This window comes from Neoarius graeffei, chromosome 7 (genome assembly GCF_027579695.1).
Source record: "Neoarius graeffei isolate fNeoGra1 chromosome 7, fNeoGra1.pri, whole genome shotgun sequence".
Lineage (NCBI taxonomy): Eukaryota > Metazoa > Chordata > Actinopteri > Siluriformes > Ariidae > Neoarius > Neoarius graeffei.
Window position 1 is genome coordinate 54,503,977 of NC_083575.1, and position 23,427 is coordinate 54,527,403.

At 40.6% G+C, this 23,427-nt stretch overlaps 1 protein-coding gene across 1 annotated transcript in view; it reads right to left on the reverse strand.

Annotated features, from left to right (window-relative positions):
• Positions 1-23,427, reverse strand: part of parga (poly (ADP-ribose) glycohydrolase a) — a 75,106-nt gene that overhangs the window by 42,503 nt on the left and 9,176 nt on the right. Inside the window, exons 8-9 of the mRNA XM_060925985.1 lie at positions 13,118-13,210; positions 10,545-10,699 (exon numbers count right to left, since the gene is read on the reverse strand). Coding sequence (XP_060781968.1) covers positions 10,545-10,699; positions 13,118-13,210 — 248 coding nt within the window. The remainder of the gene's footprint in view (positions 1-10,544; positions 10,700-13,117; positions 13,211-23,427) is intronic.

Here is a 23,427-nt window from a genome sequence, read left to right on the forward strand (position 1 = left end):
AGTATTGGTATCAGAAAAGAGAAAGTAATACTATGTACCTTTATAGGCCATGAGATTAGATTCTTATATATTATAGCCACAATTTAGGTTTCTCAAAATGTATTTAATACATCATTCATCAAATTTAAGAAAAACATCCCACCTGACCACCTCAGATTTGCATAAAAACTTCCAGAAGGAAGATCCATATCACTACAGTGATGTGGCTGCTCTGACGGCTTCAGCCATCAAAGTGTCTAGGGAACATTACAGTAGTGGTTTCCCGTTGCCTTCTGCTGGATTATTATAGAGGTTTTCTCCTCTCAACCATTCACACACACACACACACACACACACATATTCACACCTATGGACAATTTAGAGTCACCAGTTAACCTAACCTGCATGTCTTTGGACTGTGGGGGAAACCGGAGCACCCAGAGGAAACCCACACAGACACGGGGAGAACATGCAAACTCCGCACAGAAAGCCCCTTGCCGGCCACTGAGCTTGAACCCAGGACCTTCTTACTGTGAGGCAACAGTGCTAACCACTACACCACCATGCCGCCCAGAAGGAAGATGCAATTCTTTATAGGAAATGTACAAAATTTCAAGTCTCCATTTGGGAGCTTCAATATCTCTAACCAGTGGCGTCGTTTTTTTTTTTTATACTCAGGGTTATAGCCCTGGGCATTTTGAGCCTCGAAAAAAGTAAGAGATTAATAGAAAACAACTGACTGAAACAGATCGTAACTTGACTTGCAGCGTCCAAAGACAGAAGGGGGAAAACGCGCAGGAAACGGTGATGGGGGGGGGGGGGGGGGGGGGGGGACACACGACATAATTGAGCGCTACACAGTGCACATTCAAAATTTTGCCAATTGCCAAAAGAAGAACAACATTCAGAACTGCCTGGAAGATGACTTCCAAAAAAAAAAAAAAAAAATCCACTATTGTTGGATTTTTCAAGATGAAAACAGATGGTAAGTCAGTCATTGACCATGGGTATTTTTATAGAATGTATCAACAATGTAACCTATCGAATTACAGTGGGGCAAAAAAGTATTTAGTCAGCCACCAATTGTGCAAGTTCCCCCACTTAAAAAGATGAGAGAGGCCTGTAATTTTCATCATAGGTACACTTCAACTATGAGAGACAGAATGGGGGAAAGAATCCAGGAAATCACATTGTAGGATTTTTAATGAATTAATTGGTAAATTCCTCAGTAAAATAAGTATTTGGTCACCTACAAACAAGCAAGATTTCTGGCTCTCACAGACCTGTAACTTCTTCTTTAAGAGGCTCCTCTGTCCTCCACTCGTTACCTGTATTAATGGCACCTGTTTGAACTCGTTATCAGTATAAAAGACACCTGTCCACAACCTCAAACAGTCACACTCCAAACTCCACTATGGCCAAGACCAAAGAGCTGTCAAAGGACACCAGAAACAAAATTATAGACCTGCACCAGGCTGGGAAGACTGAATCTGCAATAGGTAAGCAGCTTGGTGTGAAGAAATCAGCTGTGGGAGCAATTATTAGAAAATGGAAGACATACAAGACCACTGATAATCTCCCTCGATCTGGGGCTCCACGCAAGATCTCACCCCGTGGGGTCAAAATTATCACAAGAACGGTGAGCAAAAATCCCAGAACCACACGGGGGGACCTAGTGAATGACCTGCAGAGAGCTGGGACCAAAGTAACAAAGGCTACCATCAGTAACACACTACACCGCCAGGGACTCAAATCCTGCAGTGCCAGACGTGTCCCCCTGCTTAAGCCAGTACATGTCCAGGCCCGTATGAAGTTTGCTAGAGAGCATTTGGATGATCCAGAAGAGGATTGGGAGAATGTCATATGGTCAGATGAAATCAAAATGGAACTTTTTGGTAAAAACTTAACTTGTCGTGTTTGGAGGAGAAAGAATGCTGAGTTGCATCCAAAGAACACCATACCTACTGTGAAGCATGGGGGTGGAAACATCATGCTTTGGGGCTGTTTTTCTGCAAAGGGACCAGGACGACTGATCCGTGTAAAGGAAAGAATGAATGGGGCCATGTATCGTGAGATTTTGAGTGAAAACTTCCTTCCATCAGCAAGGGCACTGAAGATGAAACGTGGTTGGGTCTTTCAGCATGACAATGATCCCAAACACACCGCCCGGGCAACAAAGGAGTGGCTTCGTAAGAAGCATTTCAAGGTCCTGGAGTGGCCTAGCCAGTCTCCAGATCTCAACCCCATAGAAAATCTTTGGAGGGAGTTGAAAGTCCGTGTTGCCCAGCGACAGCCCCAAAACATCACTACTCTAGAGGAGATCTGCATGGAGGAATGGGCCAAAATACCAGCAACAGTGTGTGAAAACCTTGTGGAGACTTACAGAAAACGTTTGACCTCTGTCATTGCCAACAAAGGGTATATAACAAAGTATTGAGATGAACTTTTGTTATTGACCAAATACTTATTTTCCACCATAATTTGCAAATAAATTCTTTACAAATCAGACAATGTGATTTTCTGGATTATTTTTTTCTCATTTTGTCTCTCATAGTTGAAGTGCACCTACGATGAAAATTACAGGTCTCTCTCATCTTTTTAAGTGGAAGAACTTGCACAATTGGTGACTGACTAAATACTTTTTTGCCCCACCGTATATTGATGCACAAAAACCACTTCGTGTAGCCTGGTTATGTTGAATTTACAGCGCAGGGTCTGTATGATTAGTGTGCCAAGCAAGCTCAAAAGTTCGAGTGGTTTAATGACTATCTACAGTGGTGGTCTATTTGCCCCAACGAAGTTTATTTAACAGCTCAACAACGAGTTCATATAGACACCAATAGCTGCCCTGACATAATTTAATCATGTTTTAATGCTACATGTAGCTGATGCAGAACCAGCCAGCCGACCATCGCATAGCCAGCCTTTGGCATATTAGTCACATACAGGGATAAAATAGTTTTTTTTGTTTTGCCACACAATATTAAGGTCAACAAAAATGTGTGTTGTCCAGACACCACAAATGAGTTGCTGCAGTCAACTGAGCCTGGATGCATTGGAGAAAATGGTATGTGTGTGTTTGTGTGCGAGAGAGAAACCTGGAAAACATATAAACATGATCATAGTCTTGTGAGATGAGATGTCATCTGGGATTTTGAATATTGTAATATAATAAAGTAGCTTAGAATCTGTCTTTGTGGCCCTAAAGGAGAGATATGCGAGTGAGAAATGATGTATTTTTATTAAACTGATAAATTTTACTAGTGATATTTAATAGTCAAGTCAATTGACACATGCCTCAATTTCCTGAGACGTTATGGGTGTTGAGAATAATAATGAGACAGAAACTGAAATGAACTTCATAAATTTAAAAAGAGCACTACAAAAATCAGGAAGAAAGATGACATAACCTTTGAATGTGTGTGGGTGATAATATTTCTTGTAAAGTTAGATACAACCTCCCAACCTATCTATGCCAATCTCCCTTAAAAATACAGGAAAACCTGACTTGGCCCCTGGTCTTTTCAATAGCTAGAAATGCCCTTGTCTGTAACTAATCATGTGATTGGGGCTCATCTCATCTCATTATCTCTAGCCGCTTTATCCTTCTACAGGGTCACAGGCAAGCTGGAGCCTATCCCAGCTGACTACGGGCGAAAGGCGGGGTACACCCTGGACAAGTCGCCAGGTCATCACAGGGCTGACACATAGACACAGACAACCATTCACACTCACATTCACACCTACGGTCAATTTAGAGTCACCAGTTAACCTAACCTGCATGTCTTTGGACTGTGGGGGAAACCGGAGCACCCGGAGGAAACCCACGCGGATACGGGGAGAACATGCAAACTCCACACAGAAAGGGCCACGAGGCTCGAACCTGGACCTTCTTGCTGTGAGGCGACAGCGCTAAGCACTACACCACCGTGCAGCCGTGATTGGGGCTATGTTCCTCATTTTACTTTAGCTCGGATATGAGAAGCACTGTGTGAAAGTTAAGCCTTCTATCTTGTAAACACTGGTTTTTACAAGTCTTAGATTATACACTCCGAGGCTGCGGTACACAAATATTTCAAAATTTCATTCTGAGTGCTCATTTGAGTATTTCAAAAATAGACTTTGGGAAAATGAGAGAGAACACCATCACAAATTTTGGACATACCCTTATAAAAAAAATAACACAACCCACCCCTTTCATAACATTATAGGACTACTACACAATACATATATAGTCACTGGCGGTCCATCTCTAGCGATGACGACTGCTTCATTAGGATGCGCAGAAACGCAGATGGGCCGCAAGACCCGCACCAGAGCGACAGAGTCATCTGCAGCGGTGGCAGGAATGGCCTGGCCATCCTACAATATACCGGAAGACATACTACAAATACTCTATAGTACTTCTATAAGTATCTTATAACAATTTGGGACAATTTAAAATAATGCATTATAGGAACAATATAGATGGGAAGAGTATTATAGTACATCATAGCAGTATTCTACATAAAAATCTTATATTACTATAGTTATTTTTCATATGGGTAATATCAACAGAAACTTGGTCTTCCCTCAAAACTCAATTTGGATTTGGTACATGGTGTCATACCTGGGGAATAGCACACTGAAGTTGGATGAAAATGTGTGTAGGTTTTTTGTTTGTTTTTTTAGCTTTATCTCTGAAATAATTCCGCTGATTTGGAATATTTCAAACATACTGCATCTCATACATGTTAATCCGTATATAAAATATCAGTCCCATGCCTTTAAAATTGTGGTTTATATAGGTCTTCAAATCTGCTGCCAGAGGTCACGCAGTCAATTTTTTTTTTTTTTAGAAAATTCAAGCATCTAACATTTTATATTAAACATGAGCTACACTCCTGGAAGTCCACATTCATCGAGTCATAGTACCAGATATTTACCCTACAAATTGAAGGACCTAGTTCAAGTAGTTTTCTAGATATTGCAGTTTTAAAATGGTGCCTCAATACACAATGCTCAAAAACGGTCCCGACCCCCGCCCCTTACATTTTTTTTTTGAGAAAACTAAATGACAGTGGAGACCTAAAATTTTGTACTTTTCCTGTTAGGAAGTACATCTTCCCCCTGGAATTTCTTTTAGGTTAATGTAAGGTGGTCAGGTGGCTGGCATTTGGTGAACTGGCATAGAATGACCCTAATTTTTTTGTACACAATGCGCTGCATGGAAATGACTAATATGACTTTTTACTTCATTCTTGGAATGAACATACCAGAGTCACTTGTATTAATCCATGTCACCTTAAGTGGATTCTCAAAGTTGATCTCTCAATGTTGATTTCACCCATTCCCACCAAATAACTGAAGGCCACATATTAATTGCACACTTACTAACTTTAAAGGTCTCATTGCATCGTTTTTTCATTAACTGTGCGGTGGTCTCTAGTATGAATGAATGCCCTGTGAGCCGGTTTTGGTGAAAAAAAAAAAAATGCTGTGGTTCTCCTGTTTCAGGCTGTTCTAGTTTGGTGGAGGAATGGGTGGGGAGAGAACGACAGGATTTCAGCTCTTACTCATTAATATTCATGACATGTAAACGTGTTAGCTCTGATTGGCTAACAGCAATCAGTAAACGTGTTACCTCTGATTGGCTAACAGCACTGTGACACTACCTCCAGTGGGTCAGAACAAGCGGATGTGGGTGTCTTTGTAAAAACTGTTTTGATTGGCTATTATGGTCTCGACATCGATGTTTTGACCAATAACAATGTCGATAACACAAATTTTACATCACATTCAACGAGATTTAAACGAGACTAAAGATGGCGACTTACAAATAATGTGTAAACATCGTTGGAGTTAATAAAGTTTGAACAGCATTTAGGAACATACCCCAACCCCCCGAAATTAATAAAAAAAAAATCTCAACGGATTTGGCATAACATAAAAAGGTCGGTTTTTACTCAGAAAAAGCAGAAATCTGCCGAAAAGCGGGAAACTCTCATCCCTGCCTACCTTGTGACCATGTCATGCATGCTAACGTGGAGAATATGAACATGCTATTTTGTAACAAAAACCTTCGAACAAAAAGTTCATGTTTTACTTACAGCTTGTGAGCTGGTGGTCGATCGTACAGATCCAGGTATTAAAAACAACCTCGAAGCAAAACCACTACTGAAGGCACCGAAGTTTGAAAAGTTACTGTGGTTGAAATGATCAGAACACAGTACTAACGCTGCATTATACTTCGCTGGTAGTGTTCCAAAGATAAATTCCAACCATTTCTTCTTCACCTCTTCTATCTTGGGCAAGAAATGCAACGTCGATGTCTTACTGCCACAAATAACACAGGCACGAACTTGTTCAGACATGTTTTCAGCTTGCTGTTAGGTCTTCGTTAGCTACTGACGAGATGGGCTCTGCTATCTCTCCTCGTGCTTAAATCCGAACTTTCTTCCCGTGGGCGGTCGCAAGCCAAGGTGGGCGAGGCCATGAATACTAATTTTCGAAGTGACGCAATTTCATAAGACTTTTTCAGATCCGCTCGTTTTTCCGACTATTTTCTTTCATAAGCTAATACAGGGAATGGGAGTAGAATTACATTTTCATATGCAGCATGCATATGCAACTCGGAGTGAAGTATGGTATTTCAAGAAGAGCCAGTATTAAACGTTTTTGGTGGAAGGGCACCTTTAATACTTACTTGGCTGCTGATTTTAAAAAGAAACTTCAACATGCGTACTGCAAGGACAAATTATACATTTTCTGAGATTACTTCAGTCTTGTTTAAAGCTTGAAGTTAATCATCACTGCCCTCTTATGGAAAATAATATACAAGTGAATTAAATTTAACATTCCCAAGCAATTTCCATTTAACTGCACGCGCACACACTTTTCCTTTTTTTTTTTAAATTCATTCTGAATGAATGAGTGGGGAGAAAACAGGCTACACTGTAAATCACTGTTACCCTTTTTCTACTAACAGTAAACCAAATCCTGAACCATTCAGAGCATTTCAACCAAAAATAAACTGGCTCGGAACCTTAAAATTTGGCTCTCGGCTGAAACCAAAATATAGTTGGTTTTTCCATTATGGTGCGTCATTAGTTTGGAGAGAAAGCAGAGCGCGGCAATGGAGAACACAACGAAAAAGGATGCATTTTTTTTTGGGGGGGGGGGGGGGGGATGAAAAATATTTGGAACGACAGAACAAAAACTTGTACAGTGGGGAAAACAAGTATTTGATCCCTTGCTGATTTTGTTGGTTTACCCACTAAGAAAGACTTGATCAGTCTGTAATTTTAATGGTAGGTGTATTCTAACATGCTGAGACAGAATATCAAAAAGAAAATCCAGAAAATAACTTTTAAATATCTATATTAATTTATTTGTATTTTATTGAGAAAAAGAAGTATTTGATCCCCTAGTAACCATCAAGAGTTCTTGTTAATACAGACAAGTTAGACTCTCCAAATTACCTTGTCGCCTAAATTGAAGACACCTGATATCACTAATGACTTGTATAAAAGCCACCTGGCCACAGAATCAATCAGTTTGTCAGACTCCAAACTCTCCAACATGGGAAAGACTAAAGAGCTTTCTGTGGATTTAAGGGAGAAGATTGTAGACCTGCACAAGACCAGTATGGGCTACAAAACTATTAGCAAGAAGCTGGGCGTTAAAGGGCTGATGACACGAACATGACTCTATGCAATTTCTTAAATAAACTATACAACATGGCAAACATGTTAGATTTCTGTTATAATTACGTGAAAAGAAGCTGTTGTTATGCGAATATCCAACTTTTAATTGCACAGCGCAAGAAAACTGGGTCCGTGGCTCGCGGCCATGTTGTGACGTCAGCGGGAGAACACGCTGCGGTTCACTGGCTGTTCTACTCTGGTTCTACTCAATGGAAATGGCGCATGAAAACGCCTGTGAACTCTCTAGTGCTAGCTCTTCCTCTTCTGGGAGTCTAGAATTGTGTTGAGCTCTTCCGAATAGAATCTAGGATAGCCTACCCTCTTTACCCTTTGCCTCTCGTTGCTAGGCGGCAGTTACATGAAAGCCGCAAGCTTTCACAAGCAAATACATGACTGATATCACGCCGACTTTATGATTACATTTATGATTATCATGTAGAATCTATAGCTCTACGTACCTTTATCTTATGTCATTTCACAACACATGTTCTGACAGGAGGACTGTCTTTGGATCCGGCATAGCTACTAGTAGACCCCCTCTGGAATACTGGCAGTGTTGCCAGATTGGGAGGTTTCCCGCCCAGTTGGGCGGTTTCAAGTGCATTTTGAACATATTTTGGGCTGGAAAACTTCAGCAGTATCTGGCAACAAAATATGTTCAAAACCCACCAAAATGCACTTGAAACCGCCCAACTGGGCGGGAAACCTCCCAATCTGGCAACACTGTGTAGGCACTGCTGATGGTAGTAACACATGTTTGTGCTGAACTGAACACCCAAGAGATTCTTTTAAGCTGGGAAGGGTGTCAAAACAATCCAAATCGAAGTGTTCAGAGCACAGGACGGATGTTGGTGAGGGCTCCCACTTGTCAGGAGTGCGCCTGACTTGCTTCACCCACTTCGCATGCAGCTCGGGATCTCTGGGAAACTTGAATAAACTTACCCCATCCTTGTGGGTTTTGGAGCAAAAGCCGGCAACACAACGCGAAGGCATAATAACTAATATATAAAAAATGTATAATAATGTCTAATAAAAATACTAATAATGATAAACTGAACACCTGTCGCATCAACAACAAACTGGTAAGTTAGGAGGAAGGTTCTTTCGCTGACGTCATATAGCTCCTCCTCCTCCTCCTCCTCCTTCGTCTCCTGGGTGCTGCAGCCCTGTCAAATTTGCCCAAATAGCCGCGTTTTTTATCATAACTTGTAAAATAGGCGCCTTCATGAATTAATATATGGATCATCGGGAATTACTTTTTATATTATAAAACATCGCCAAATATGTCAAAAACGTGTCATCAGCACTTTAAGGTGACAACTGTTGGTGCAATTGTGCGCAAGTACAAGACTCACAACATGATCATCAATCGACCTAGGTCTGGGGCTCCAAACAAGATCTCACCTCGTGGGGTTTCCAGGATCATGAGAACGGTGAGAAATAGACCTAATACAACACGGGCAGAGTTAGTGTATGATCTTAAAGCAGCTGGGATCACAGTCACCAAGCAAACAGTTGGTAATACTTTACACCGCAATGGTCTAACATCTTGCAGTGCTTGCAAAGTACCCCTGCTTAAGAAAGGGCATGTGCAGGCCCGCCTGAACTTTGCCAATGAACATCTGAATGACTTGGAGAGTGACTGGGAGAAGGTGTTATGGTCAGATGAGACCAAAATTGAGCTCTTTGGCATCAATTCAACCCGTCGTGTCTGGAGGGAGAGACATGCTGCTTATGACCCCAAGAACACCATCCCCACTGTCAAGCATGGAGGTGGTAACATTATGCTTTGGGGGTGTTTTTCTGCACAGGGCACAGGGCTACTTCACCGTATCAATGGGAGGATGGACGGAGCCATGTACCATAAAATCCTAAGTGAAAACCTCCTTCCCTCTGCCAGGAAGCTTAAAATGGGTCGTGGATGGGTCTTCCAGCAGGATAATGACCCAAAGCATACAGCCAAGGCAACCAAGGAATGGCTGAAGAAGAAACATATCAAAGGTCATGGAGTGGCCCAGCCAGTCTCCGGACCTGAATCCTATAGAAAATCTATGGAGAGAGCTGAAGCTCAGAGCTGCCAAGCGACAGCCACGGAATCTTGATGATTTAGAGGTCTTTTGCAAAGAAGAGTGGACCAAAATTCCTCCTAATATGTGCAGAAACCTGGTCATCAACTACAAAAAACGTCTGACCTCTGTGCTTGCTAATAAGGGGTTTGCCACAAAGTACCAAGTCCTTTTGGCAAGAGGGTTCAAATACTTATTTTCCTCAATAAAATGCAAATAAATTAATACAAATTCTTTAAAGTCGATTTCCTTTGTGATATTCTGTCTCAGCATGTTAGACCACACCTACCATTAATATTACAGACTGATCAAGTCTTTATTAGTGGCCAAACCAACAAAATCAGCAAGGGATCAAATACTTGTTTTCCCCACTGTAGGTAATCAGTGTGCTCCGTCATCTTGCTACTATTGTTTACTTCCACTGTGGAATGCCCTCCTTCATGGGACATCCTTGATTACAATGGTTCAGCTCAAAACTGGTGAAAATGTGGACTGGTTCTTTAGCTGGCACCAACTTTCAAAGAATCCTAAATGAAACTGGTTCAAGAACCTATTCCCTGTTGTTGGAAAAGTAGCTTGTGAGTTACACTTGTTCTTTTCTAAAATATGAAATACACAAAAGATATGGACTGCTTCAAAGTGGTTACGAGATTGTATATTGAGGTAAAATGCAAGAGCAAGTCTCTGTGATGAGAAACCACAAAAATGTGTGAGCAAGCTAAACCTCTTCTAAGATCAATATCTGTACCTTCTAATATATAAGAGCTTTCTAGGGCAGTGATATGTTGAGTAATGATAAAAAATGGCGAGTTACCTGTAGAAATTAATCTCAGGGTAGTTGTAGTACTCAGATTTGCGGGAGTTGCGCCTGGGGAACGTACAGAAGAAGGCGTTGGCCAGCAGGCAGGCAATTTGTTCCTGGGACAGAGTCAGGGACTGATTCATGTTCTGCTTAAGTAGGGGGATTGGCTGCAAAAATGGGAAGGAGAAAGAGAGAGAGAGGGAGGGAGAGAGAGGAAGGGAGGAAAATGTAATTAGTTTAGCAACTGACCAAACAGGATGGCAGAATTACATTAAGCAAATGGCCAGAAGTAATTACAACACCCTGCTGAATTTTACCCAATCCAGCAGAGGGCATTAATTGCCATTCATCTTCCCTGAACAGACTTAAAGGCCCTCTTAAGGCCAACACACATGACTAATCAATAGCTGCATTAATAACCAGTACATAAAGTGCAGTTTTGCTAGAGAGATCTGAGAGTTTCCCTTTTTAACCTGGAAATACTTGACTTCCTTCATGGCCAGATTCATACACTGGTTTATAGTATGAATGTAGAGCAAGTAATAAAGTAGATAATCTTCCTGTTTATAAGTGAAAATGATTTACATGAATCAATAATTGCCTTCTTGCTTAATACATCAAGTTTTTTTTACCCCCAGTGTGACAAGCGGGTGCGTGACCAGCGCCTTCATGGCTGCAGGAGCAGACGGCTGCTTGCTTGCGCTGGATTACCTCCTCCCCTCCCCCTCAACCCTGATTCCCCCCCTCAAGTCCCATGTTTAAAGTGTACTTGTGTTGTGTGCTTATGTGCAAAGGTTTTTTAAATGTTCCCACACTGTACTCCTGACAGGAGCATAGTGTGTGGGGGGGGGGGTTCTTTTTTCCTTATCTCTCCTCATGTTGTGTTTCCTTTTTATCTTCATCCCTGTCCTGTCTACCCTATGTCAATTGTATATGTACGGACAGGTTGACGGCTAATTTCGCTGGTCCATGTGACTAGTGACAATAAAGGGCATCATTATCATCATCATCATCAAGTTGGGATGATTTCATTATTCCAGCTATACAATAAAATTTGTTATATACACACGCTCTATAGTCTGATGGAAGATACAGATAAAGCCAAGTGTCAACACTATTAAGACGAACATTTCATATGACTCATCATGTGATGTCAGATCCTGACTTTATTTAAAAGTAGGAAGTGGTCTAACGGAGACCTGAGACAACATGCACTACGGATCGTAACCCAACACAAATAAATTACTCAGAATGAACAGAATGTTTTCTAAATGGATACAATTACTGATTAAAAATAGTAGGCACAATATTAGCTTTTTTTGTTTGTTTGTTTTGCTCTGAAAGAAAGTTTGCCTTTAGAAAAGTTCACAGGTCCTCTAGCTTCGAGATATGCCTCAGGACTAGGATTCCAAAAAAAAGACTTGCGAACTAGAGGTTTTTATTTTGTTGTTAGTGTGAGCAAGCAGTCAGAAATGAATCCTAAAGGGAAAAAAAGAACACTGTTCATCATCAAAGTGTCACTCTGCATGAAGATTTACAGCATCCTTAGTAACAGCCTGGTCAGGGTCACAGTGTTTCTACTACTTTGTGTATGTTTTGGAGAAACAGAATTAAAGATAGTAGAAAATATTCTAGCAAGGTACAAACAAAAATAATAAAAGAGTGTTCTGAGACCATAATATCCCCTGCTGGCAACTAGGCCATAACTCTGGTAAAATGCGACTGAATTGAACAAAATTGCAATATGCGCATTACCGACATATAACAATCCTGTCAAGTTTCATGAAATTCCTCCAAAAATTGTGAGAGGAGTTGATTTCAGAAGGCGAGTACCCTTCCTGGGACAGACGGACATCGCCACGACATAATCCCCCTTCGGGCCTTTTGGGCCAGTGGGGGATAAAAACTCCTACACACATCTCTTGTTGAGACCAATTATGAACTAAAGTGATGTAGCTGAGGTTGAGGAACTGTTAGAGCCAGAATTCTCAGACCAAGCTGGGAGTGCTGGCATTTTCACCTTTTTTTTTTCAGTAGGTTACTCCCACATCAGGTTTAAATCCGAATACAGATGCAGATATTTGGAACGGTAAACAACCGCCAGCAAACACCATGTTTGTGTAGGATATGAGTGAACAGGAAAAGTTCTGGACAGACTATTTCCTGTATTGGGATTGCAAATTATGTATAAAAGACATTTAAAAAGCAGTGTACAATAAGGTCAAATTGAAAACACTACTAGAAAACGCAAGCTTTGTTTTGGAAACATTTGGCAAATAATTCTCAAGAAGCAGTTTTAACGCCTCAGGGTAGCAAAGCAGTTGCTGGATGGTTTCCTTTGGCCTCCATTAGCTCTGCTTCCAATGAGGCTTATGCAGATGTGGCAGTGTACATCACTAACCACCTCCTTTACCCAGCAGCCATGAGAGTCTGTTAACAGAGAAAAGCCACACATATGCACGCACACCTACCAGACACTGACTGTGTACCGAGCATCAACTTTTTAATAACAACAAATGAGAAAGAGTGTGGAATTGCACTGACTATCCTACTCTAAAGTGCATGTGTGTGTATACAGGAATTACCTGGGTGCAAATGTTGGGAGTTCTCAGGGCTAATTCTACCATCTTTGGCAGGGTAACGTCAAACAGAAACTGTACCTCTTCATGAACCAGAACCTGTGGATAGGACATTAAGGGTTTACTAGCTGTATTAACTGCAGCAGTCACAAGAGCTTAAGGTAATTTAAATTTCACTCAAAAGGTGAGAAACCATAAAACTGAAAGAATGACACATGCAAAATCTAAGGCCCTGGTCACACTACAGCTTGCGATGGGTTTGCGAATACTTGGCTATGAAAAATTGGTAGCATTGCCATAGATCGTGTGAAGCTTGGCGAATGTTCTCCGAGCTTCGCAAGTTGTTTTTTTTTGGTGTGTGTGTCTGCCTCGAGAGTGGCCAAAAACGTCACAAAAAATTTCAATACATGCATTGAAATCTGGTTGCGATGTTTTCGTCAGCAAACTAGGAGATGAATACTCACAGATGGGTTTGGGAATACTTCCTGAAGCTCAAGAAACCTTCGCCGAGCCTCTTGAGATACATTTGTCTCGAATCCATGTCCGCGATGCTCACGGGAGCCTCGTCGACACAGCAGCAAGGCGTAGCTAAACCTTTGCCGAAGACTTGAAGTGCATTTACATTTGAGGATCCTTCGGATCACGTTGTGCGCATGCTTGGGACGCAGTCATTATAGGAAGCACCTTACGCTGACAGCACGCGCATATAAGGATGCTGTTTTCACAGAGACTGTGTGAAGTATTCTGTCAGGTATGCATCGGTAGATGGACGCAAGTGCAGGAAGTGTGTTTATTAGCAGGCATGATGTTTACAAAAACAAAATGTAAAGCAAGGTCAGAGTAACAAAACAAGAAACCAAAATCCAAACAGAAAGCAGAGTATATAACCAGAGTCGCAAACATGGCTAGAAACAAATGTGACAGTGATGATAATACTTTGCAAAATCTCTGAAAACAGTGTCCTTTTATGCAAGTGCTGATTATGCTCAAATCAGCATCAGGTGTTTCCCATAACGGCTGGGTCCTAAGAACGTGTACAACACGCTCTGTGAGATGTGACCGTCAAGTGTTCGCCTGCTGTGTGACCACAACTTTTAGCTCGCCTGTATATCGCCAGGGGCAGCACAGTAGTGTAGTGGTTAGCACTGTCGCCTCACAGCAAGAAGGTTCTGGGTTTGAGCCCAGTGACCCACGGGGGCCTTTCTGTGTGGAGTTTGCATGTTCTCTCTGTGTCTGCGTGGGTTTCCTTCGGGTGCTCCAGTTTCCCCCAAAGACATGCAGGTTAGGCTAATTGGTGGCTCTAAATTGACCGTAGGTGTGAATGGTTGTTGTCTCTATGTGTCAGCCCTGCGATGATCTAGTGACTTGTCCAGGGTATACCCCGCCTCTCACCCATAGTCAGTGGGGACAGGCTCCAGCTTGTCCGCAACCCTGTACAGGATAAGCGGTTACGGATAATGGACATATATCGCCATACATCACCACCAAAACGCCTCATTTTCGTCAATAACCCATCACAAAGCATCACCAGCTGTAGTGCGACTGTAGCTTCAATGTTTTTACCAACACTGACTGTGTGAACAGTGTGCATGAGTACACGTAACCACGCATCACTGCACTCTTATGAAAGGACAAGTGTCTTCTTTAAAAGACTCACCCTAAATGACTACCTTCATTAAGGGAGATAAAGATTTGTCTGTACTTGTATTAAAAAAAGTGGAAATAAACAGTACTCATTTCATGTGCTAGCTGAACATTGTTCAGTTTCATATTCTAAATGCATACACACCATTGGTCTTATTTTTAATGCCCTCCCTGAAAAAAAGAGGTAGAATAGATTGAAAAAGTAAAATTAATAATAATAATAATAATAATAATAATAATCGCATCTCATTATCTCTAGCCACTTTATCCTGTTCTACAGGGTCGCAGGCAAGCTGGAGCCTATCCCAATAATAATAATAATAATAATAATAATGCAAGGGCCATTATATGCCAACTCACTCAAAATTCTGAACTTTTTCCCAGTTCATCTCAGGGATTTTCTTGGGGGGGGGGGGGGGGAGAAAGAAAAGAAGGAATAAAAAAAAAAAAAAAAAAAAACACATAGCTTCTATTAAATTTATGGAAATCCTTGCAAAATCCTACAGCTCTACTCCAAATTTAAAAAAAGAAAAAAAATTATGATTTTTTAAAAAGTTTGGCCCTTGATCATTTTTGAAATTTGCTAACTTGAAATTTTCTATGCACAAACCAATAATGACATTACTGTTTCTTAACTTCAACAAAGTTCCTTTTTAAATATTTAACATTTCATCGTTCTCTGGCTTTGTCCACAATGTTACAAGTGTAAGAAATGCTTGATTCTAGAAAATTATTCAATTATGGAGTAATATAACATCTTTACTTTTTTATATCAGTAAGGAACATTAACACTTTCCCAATTTAAAAAATAGTTTCAAGCAAATTCAATAGTGTTTCTTGGGAAAATATACAGTCAAAATACCTTAAAAGTGGATTAAATCTAATTTTTGAACTTGTTAATTTTTCAAAATTAAAAGGTTCTTCATTCGGGTAAAACAAACAAACAAACAAACCAAAAAGAACATTTCCTTTCCTATCATTAATTTGATTACAGTAAACATTCAGCAAAAACTATTTCACATGAACACATGTTGTACATTATCCTCAGGGTATCTTGGATGTTCAGTACAAATTTCAACCCAATCCATTGAAAAATACGCGATCGGTGATGCTTAGAACACACACAATAATCTCAAAAATGATGAAAAGGGTCTATTTGGAATAGAGCTATAGGATTTTTCAAACTCCCATGAATTTAACAGACATTTTTACATGATTTTTTTTTTTTTCAAAAAAAAAATCCATAATACGAACTAGGAAACCCTTGGTGAGTTGGCATGGAAGGAGTCATAAATAACAACAATAATAATCTAGGTTATATCCATCACTCAGTTTCTCTGACTTGTTAGTGAGACAATTCAACGACTAACAACAGCTTCACATAAGAAATTTTGTCCAGTGTGCACTGTGGGTTTAAAAAAAAAAAAAAAAAAGGATTAAAATGTGGATTAAAACAAATAGAAAGCCAGAAGAGTTTCGAACAATGTATGCTATTATAAACAAATGATAATCACAATCTCCAAAAAAAAAATAATAATTAACCTGATATAGCATTTTCATGAATTTAAAAGCTCTCTCAAAGGGATTTAAAAAAAAAAAAAAAAGCGAAGAGCAATATCAGAGTCCTTTCATATCTGTAGAGACTGTAACAAATAAAGATCTCATGAACAGAGGTTACAGAAACGCTATAGTGCAATATCAAACAAACCCCCGACGGGGAATGACATCACTGGAGTGGAAATAAGGAGCGTGCCCTTTGGAAAGCTTTCAATTCACTTTTGCCACAACTAAAATAAAGTCAACTACTCGCACCACCCATCTTACTTTTATACACACACACAATAGCTTTGCTAGAACCACTCCCATTTGGAGGGATTTCAGGCTGCACTAACTGGTCCAGCAGCCATGTGCGATTTCTGCAAAAATGAAAACGCTGCTGTTTTTTTTCTTCACAGTGATTTACAGCACACTTATTTACAAACATATCAGCTGCGCTGGTCACTGATCAGTTAACAGCCCCATTTCATCAAGGTTACTGGCCATGCTTGGCTGATTAAATAGGATTCCTGGAACATAGAGACACAGTTAAGGGGCCAAAGGGAACTTCTGGACGGGAAGCACTGACTGACAGTTTTGCCAAGGTGCGTTTATATGGCTGCAAAGAAGGCCTGACTAAACACTGTCATAAGTAATGACCCAGCTGGCATCATAAAACGCTCCTCTGGGTATAATGAATTTGGTTGGCTGACAGGGCGAAGGAGACGCTGCTGAAGTAGCAAGAGTTAGAGCTTTCTAAATCAAAAGCATCCTCATTTCCACATGCAGCTCAGAGAACTGGCCAGACTAACACGCTTCTCATCTCTCCCCCCTTCCCACTATATCTCTGAGAAAGGTAGCTGAAACTGAAGGGAAGCCACATCTTAATAGGTATTCCTGAAGCATGGGTGGTTTCAGAAACAGCCTGACAGCCAAATTACCATTTGCTTAACTCGTTTCTCTAAAGCATGACACAGTGAAACTCAGATTGGAAATCCGACTAAGAAGGAAAACAGAGTAAGAAGTATTCATATAAATGCTTTATGTTAGGCTTTCGATAGAGCAGGCAATGCTGACATTTATCAGACAACACCTCAGTGACACTTCCATTTCAGCCACGCTTTCACAACAATTTAACAAGACAGGTCCTCATTTGTATTTTTGCCCCTTTCCATAACCATTACACACGGGCTGTCAGTCAAAGACGCTAGCCACAGTCCTTGTGTTTAAGTCGTTCAGAAACTGCTCTAAATTTAATCAAACCCTTTAAGCTTCGGAGTACTGTGTAGGGTGTGCTGCTTGCATTTTTAAAAAGGAGCCCTATTTAAACATTTAAAACAGACACCAAAATTGATCGGATTCAATAAAATATCTAAACAGTCTAAAAACCCCCACAAATCAATTATTTACAGATTAATGTTTTCTTTCATAAAAGCATGAGAACACAAGTTCCAGCTTTCTAACCTGAGATGCTAGTGCCCTCTGTTGATTAAACCAAAGATGAAGCTAAACATGAAAACTTAAAGGACATGAAACATAAATGCACGCTATATCAGTTTCTTTCCATTAAAAATATGAAATAATTGCATCAACAAATACAAAATTATCTATTAAATTCAGCAAAATCGTTATATTCGTGATTATATGGCATTTCTGCTCGAGCTCTGATATGCATATTTTACAACCAGAAGAGCCGCTGTCACGTGATCATGCGTCACAAAAACTTTCGGGTACAGCACAAGCGGGTAGATGAATATGGAGAAGTGTGAATCGTGATGATGACGAATGCGACAAAATAGTTTGTGTGTCTTGGATGACAAGAAAATTGTTTCGTTTTTAGAGTGTTTAACGTACATTGAACATTATGGTGTATTGTGACCTCCCAGTCAGTCAGACGCGCTGTTACTCCTGTTAGCAATGTAGCTAGGCTCAGCATGGCCAATGGTATTTTTGGGGCTGTAGTTAGATGCGACCAAACTCTTCCGCGTTTTTCCTGTTTACATAGGTTTATATGACCAGTGATATGAAACAAGTTCAGTTACACAAATTGAAACGTGGCGATTTTCTATGCTATGGAAAGTCCGCACTATAATGACAGGCGTACTAACACCTTCTGCGCGCTTCGACAGCGCATTGATACCTTCACTCGGAGTTGTACCATTATTTTTTAGACAGGGCGGACAGACCAGGGCATTCACCCACCTGGCCGTGCCCGACGAGGAGCGCTCTCGGCCGGCTTGGGAGGCAGACGGCAGCCCCTCCTGGAAGTGTGGTTTTACCATGGGCCTCATGCGGTAAGGATTAGTATTATAATTTTGGGTGTATCAATTATTGATTATCATAATTCTGACTCGTGTCACCATTTTGAATGTTTTCATCTCAGACTCTAGAAGCATTGTATCTCAATCAATCTCGAAAAATATCAGCAAAAAAAAAAAAAAACTAGCTTGCAACGGACTTTAGCTAGATCTATGATGAACTTTCAATGTATGATACAAAAATAATGCTTCTTTCAACAGATCATTAGCCTTTGAGCAGAATTGTTTTTAACTTACCAGGATGTGTTATCGAGCCGACCGCTTTCAGTTTCATGGGGACTGAATGAACTCTCACTCTCAGAATCATCTGACCCGTCAGAGTAAAGACAAGATCTATGTTCATGTGAATTTCCAGCTATCGGTTCGAATTGATAGGGTCTAACTTCACATCTCTGTGAAACATCGGGAATGTCACTGTCGACAATGTCAATGTCACTGAGGACTGGTGTCCATTTCGGTAACCTGTTTACATTAGATACCCAAGCGCTGGCTCCTTGAAAAGTTTTTGTGACGTCACGGGTCACGTGACCGCTTAGCTAATTAACGAATCATTGTTTTACGCTGATGTATAAAAAAGCTGAATAATGCGATGATTTTCACATTTTTGACGCCCTGCAGTGATTTAGATGGCATTTCTTATGTCCTTTATACATAATTATACCCAGAAAAAAATCCATGTCCCATGTCCTTTAATATGTGCAGTCAAAAAGCTGTTGGCATCACCAAAGCCATATCATCAGTACAATTACAGAAAAGAAGCTGTCGTGAGGCAGAAAATGAGAAAGGCTTGGTTTTGGAAAATGAGAAAGGAAAAGACAGAAAGCAGATACACTGCCTAAGCTGTGAAGACCACAAGCTCAACTACTGTAGACCATCTTGGAAAACAGTGAGAAAAGTCCAAGCACTGAACGTTAGGTGCAACAGTGACAGAAACATCACTCAAGAATATGAATGGTTTGGATACACTTTACTGTAACTGGCTCTTTCACTCCACAATAACATACAATAAGAAAAGAAGGAATCTGAAAGGCATTTTAAATAAATAAATAAATAAATATTAGTGCAGGCAGTTGAAAGAATAACTCATTAGTGGGTCGTGCTGCCATCTCATGTCCATGTGGGTTTCCTCTGGGCTCTTCAGTTTCCTCCTACTTTCCATTAACATGCTAGTAAGTGGATTGGATATGCTATATTACACTGTCAGAAAGAAGGGTACAGCAGGAGTCCGTTTCTGTTCCCCCAAGTACACTAATGTAAACCGTAGATGCTAAAGAAGGCAACTGGACTTGCTTCTTTAGCACCTCCGGTTTACTATGAACTGGATGACTGAGAACCTTCACAGACATCTACACTAACGTACCCTCTCCGGCTCATGATTGGACGTCAAGGTAACTATGTGTACCTTTTTAGAGCCAAAAAGATACACATATATGTTCCCAATCAGGTACAAATAAGTACCTTAGAGGGTACTGCCCCAGCGACAAGCCACTGTTCTCCTAAAGGTACAATAAAATACAAAGATACTTTATTTTCTCAGAGTGTACCCATAGACATGAACGAGTTCGTCAATGTGTACAATTTCCTGCAACGGACTACCATCCCATCCATGTTGTAATCCCACATCATGCTCAGTGTTCCTGGGATAGGCTCAGAATCTGCTGGAACCCAGATCAGTATAAATTCCTTGGTTGGGACCTTAAAAGAACTGAACTTAAGAGACATGCCTTGTTAGAATAAACTGCACTTTGCTAATGGTTATGATTAGGCTCCTTATAGATTTAATGGCCCACTTTAAGTAACGAGCCATAAAATTACATAGCCAGCTATAGAGCTACGCAACGATGACATTTGCCAGTAAAGTTATTAAAGCAGGGAGGAGAAATGCTGAACTCTTGGCAGACACCCACAACTTAATTAATGAAAAATTACTAGCAGACACAGAAATGGCTTTTGACTATTAGTCCAAGATGTGGCATAATTCACTTCCTTCCACTTATGCGTTACAGGGGAGAATAATTCACATCACAAAAAACACTGTCTAAAAATGGTGAGTGCATCCTAATGCTGAATTCTGAGCTTTAACTCAAACCTTAAATCAGTTTTCTTGGAGGAAGCAATATGTTTAGGGCTGTCTTGAGTTGAATTTAAAATAATCTTCCAGAAGACATGCTACCAACAGTCTGGGTACTTAAAAATAGCACTAGGAGGATAGAAACGCAGAAGGAAATTATGATTTAAAATTAAAGATCTATAATCTGTGGTTAATTGGATCATAGAACAGGTCGATCTGTGCACTAATCTTTAGCTTCAGTATAAATCCTTATTTACTAAAGAGCCATAAACAAAGTAAGCCTAAAATCCATCTGTTGAATGTGTTTACTGGCAGTAAGCAGGTAAACAGGGCGCTTCTTTCCTGCCAGCTGTTGCTCGTCACACTGAACGCCCACCTCTGTGTTAATTGGTTAGTGCTTGATGCCACCGAGCCTGCAGGGAGCAGGCACCAGAAGGGCAGGACACAGACTGCTGAGTGTGCAGCCACCCTCAGACTAAACTGCACCGTCACTATGACTGAACAAAGCAATGGCCTTTAACTGTGACACTAAATTAACGCCAGACAGAAACTTCAGAGACATTCTTTAGGAGTGCATTACATAATCTACTTCATTTGTCTGCTCCAGGAATCTGTTAGTTCTATAGACAATGAAACTAACACTTCACTGTATTCTTTGTGGTAGCATCTTTTAAGCATAATTTTAGTTTCATTTATCACATGTAGAAGCCTTTATTTTTCACAAGTACTCCTGAGCACAGACTCAAGCACAGCAAAATCCCTCCTCTGCATTTAACCCATCTGAAGCAGTGAACAAACATGTGCGCACACACACACGTGAGCAATGAGCACACACACATACCCAGGGCAGTGAGCAGCTATAGATAGTTTTCACATGACGTCACAGAGTCGGGGATTCCCTGGTGGCGGCCATCTTGTGTGGCAAGCTTACCGTATGGGTCACTGAGCACACATTGTAACGTGCGAGTTACGTTTATTTATATATTATTTACATTTATAGTTACATTATTACTATTTAAAGCTAGCAATAGTGCATACCTGTTGTATTCACGGCTGTCGTAATAGGTCAGGTGATGACGTCAAGTAGAGCTTTTATGGAATTCCCACTGTACGGGAGCACGAAGGCGAGCAAACAAAGAAACTCAGCATACAAAGGAGAAATCTATGGCTTGCGAGAATCAACCGCAAGGATTTACAGCCTTCCAAACACAGCAAAGTCTGCTCCGATCATTTTATAAGTGGTAAGTTGCTTAAATAAACAATCAATTGTGTAACAAGCCTACATACCAGTTAATTATATTACAAAGTTTATACTGACATGGTACTGTAATACCACTAATGGATGCAAAATTTGTCTTAAATCAACTCGATATTATACACACACAAACATATTTATATGCAGTGTTGAGAGCTCTAAAAATTCCAATGTTTACATACCTTGGCTGTAATTAGGACACGACTGTCACTTGTATTTATATGGCAGACTTTGCGGACCCAGCCACAGACAAAATAATTGTATGACTCCAGCGACTTGTATGCTTTGAGGTCGTCAAGCGTGTAGGCGCTTTTAGTATTCACGAAATGGTTCACAATATCAGGGTACGATATGGATGGCAGCCCTGCATAGTCACTTGAAAATGCATCTTTGTCCACTTCGTAGGGGTCAATTCCCCCAATCAAGGCCAGTTTGGCTGCATACCGTTGTCGTGAGATGTCGTCCAATGTATCTATATACTTCCGTTTGCTTGATTTTGCCGACATTGATCTTTATTTTAGAAAACTGACTATATAACTTCATAAATTCGTCCGAGATAACGTAGCCGGTAATGGCGATGGTCCGTTTTGTTTGCCCCACAAGATGGCGGCTGGGGGGCGTTCCCCGGAATGCCGTGACGTCAGTGAAAACTATCTATACTGCAGCACCCAGGGAGCAGTTGGGGGTTAGGTGCCTTGCTCAAGGGCACTTCAGCCATGATACAGAGGGAAGGGAAAATGCTGCTCACTCAACTCCCCCTCACATTTTTCCTGCCTGTCCCGGAAATTGAACTGGCGAGCCTTTGGGCCAAAGGGTGCTTCTCTAACCTTCAGGCCATGGCTGCCCCAAGTATTTGAATTATTCATCTTGCCAAATACAGAGTGTTTCAAAAAATTTGATATCATTTCACAATCTATTAACTTTGCCAATTCTCATTCAATTGACCTCAAATTTTAACAGCATGTGTGGAAACACGTCAAAATTTTATGTTTAATGTTTTCCGTTTTTATATTTTTAGGTATAGAAATGCCATTCACTGGGAAAAAAAAGTACACCCGAACACGGTCGAACAAGACTGTACAGTGTGCATTTATGACAGAATTCTCTAAAAATGCACTGTTACCAAAGACATGCTGCAGCATGCCTGGCAGGAGCTGGACTACCGACGTTACGTGTGCCGTGTCTCAGGCAGCGTGCATATTGAAAATTTGTGAAATCGCTCATGGAGTCCACATACTGTACCTTTGAATTTCTCATTCAAATTTTGTGGAATAAATCTTATATTGCTCAACATTAAGCCTGTTCAGTTTCATTTGCCTAGACTATGTAGTTTCTGGGATATTTACATCTCAAATAAGATCAAATGTTTTGAAACACCCTGTATATTGCCTATATTTTCAGCTCGCATGTAACTGCTAAATGCACAGAGTACTGCAAGGATTCAAAACATTATCCTGATTAATTTTCCACTGATAATACTGTTAAAAGAAAA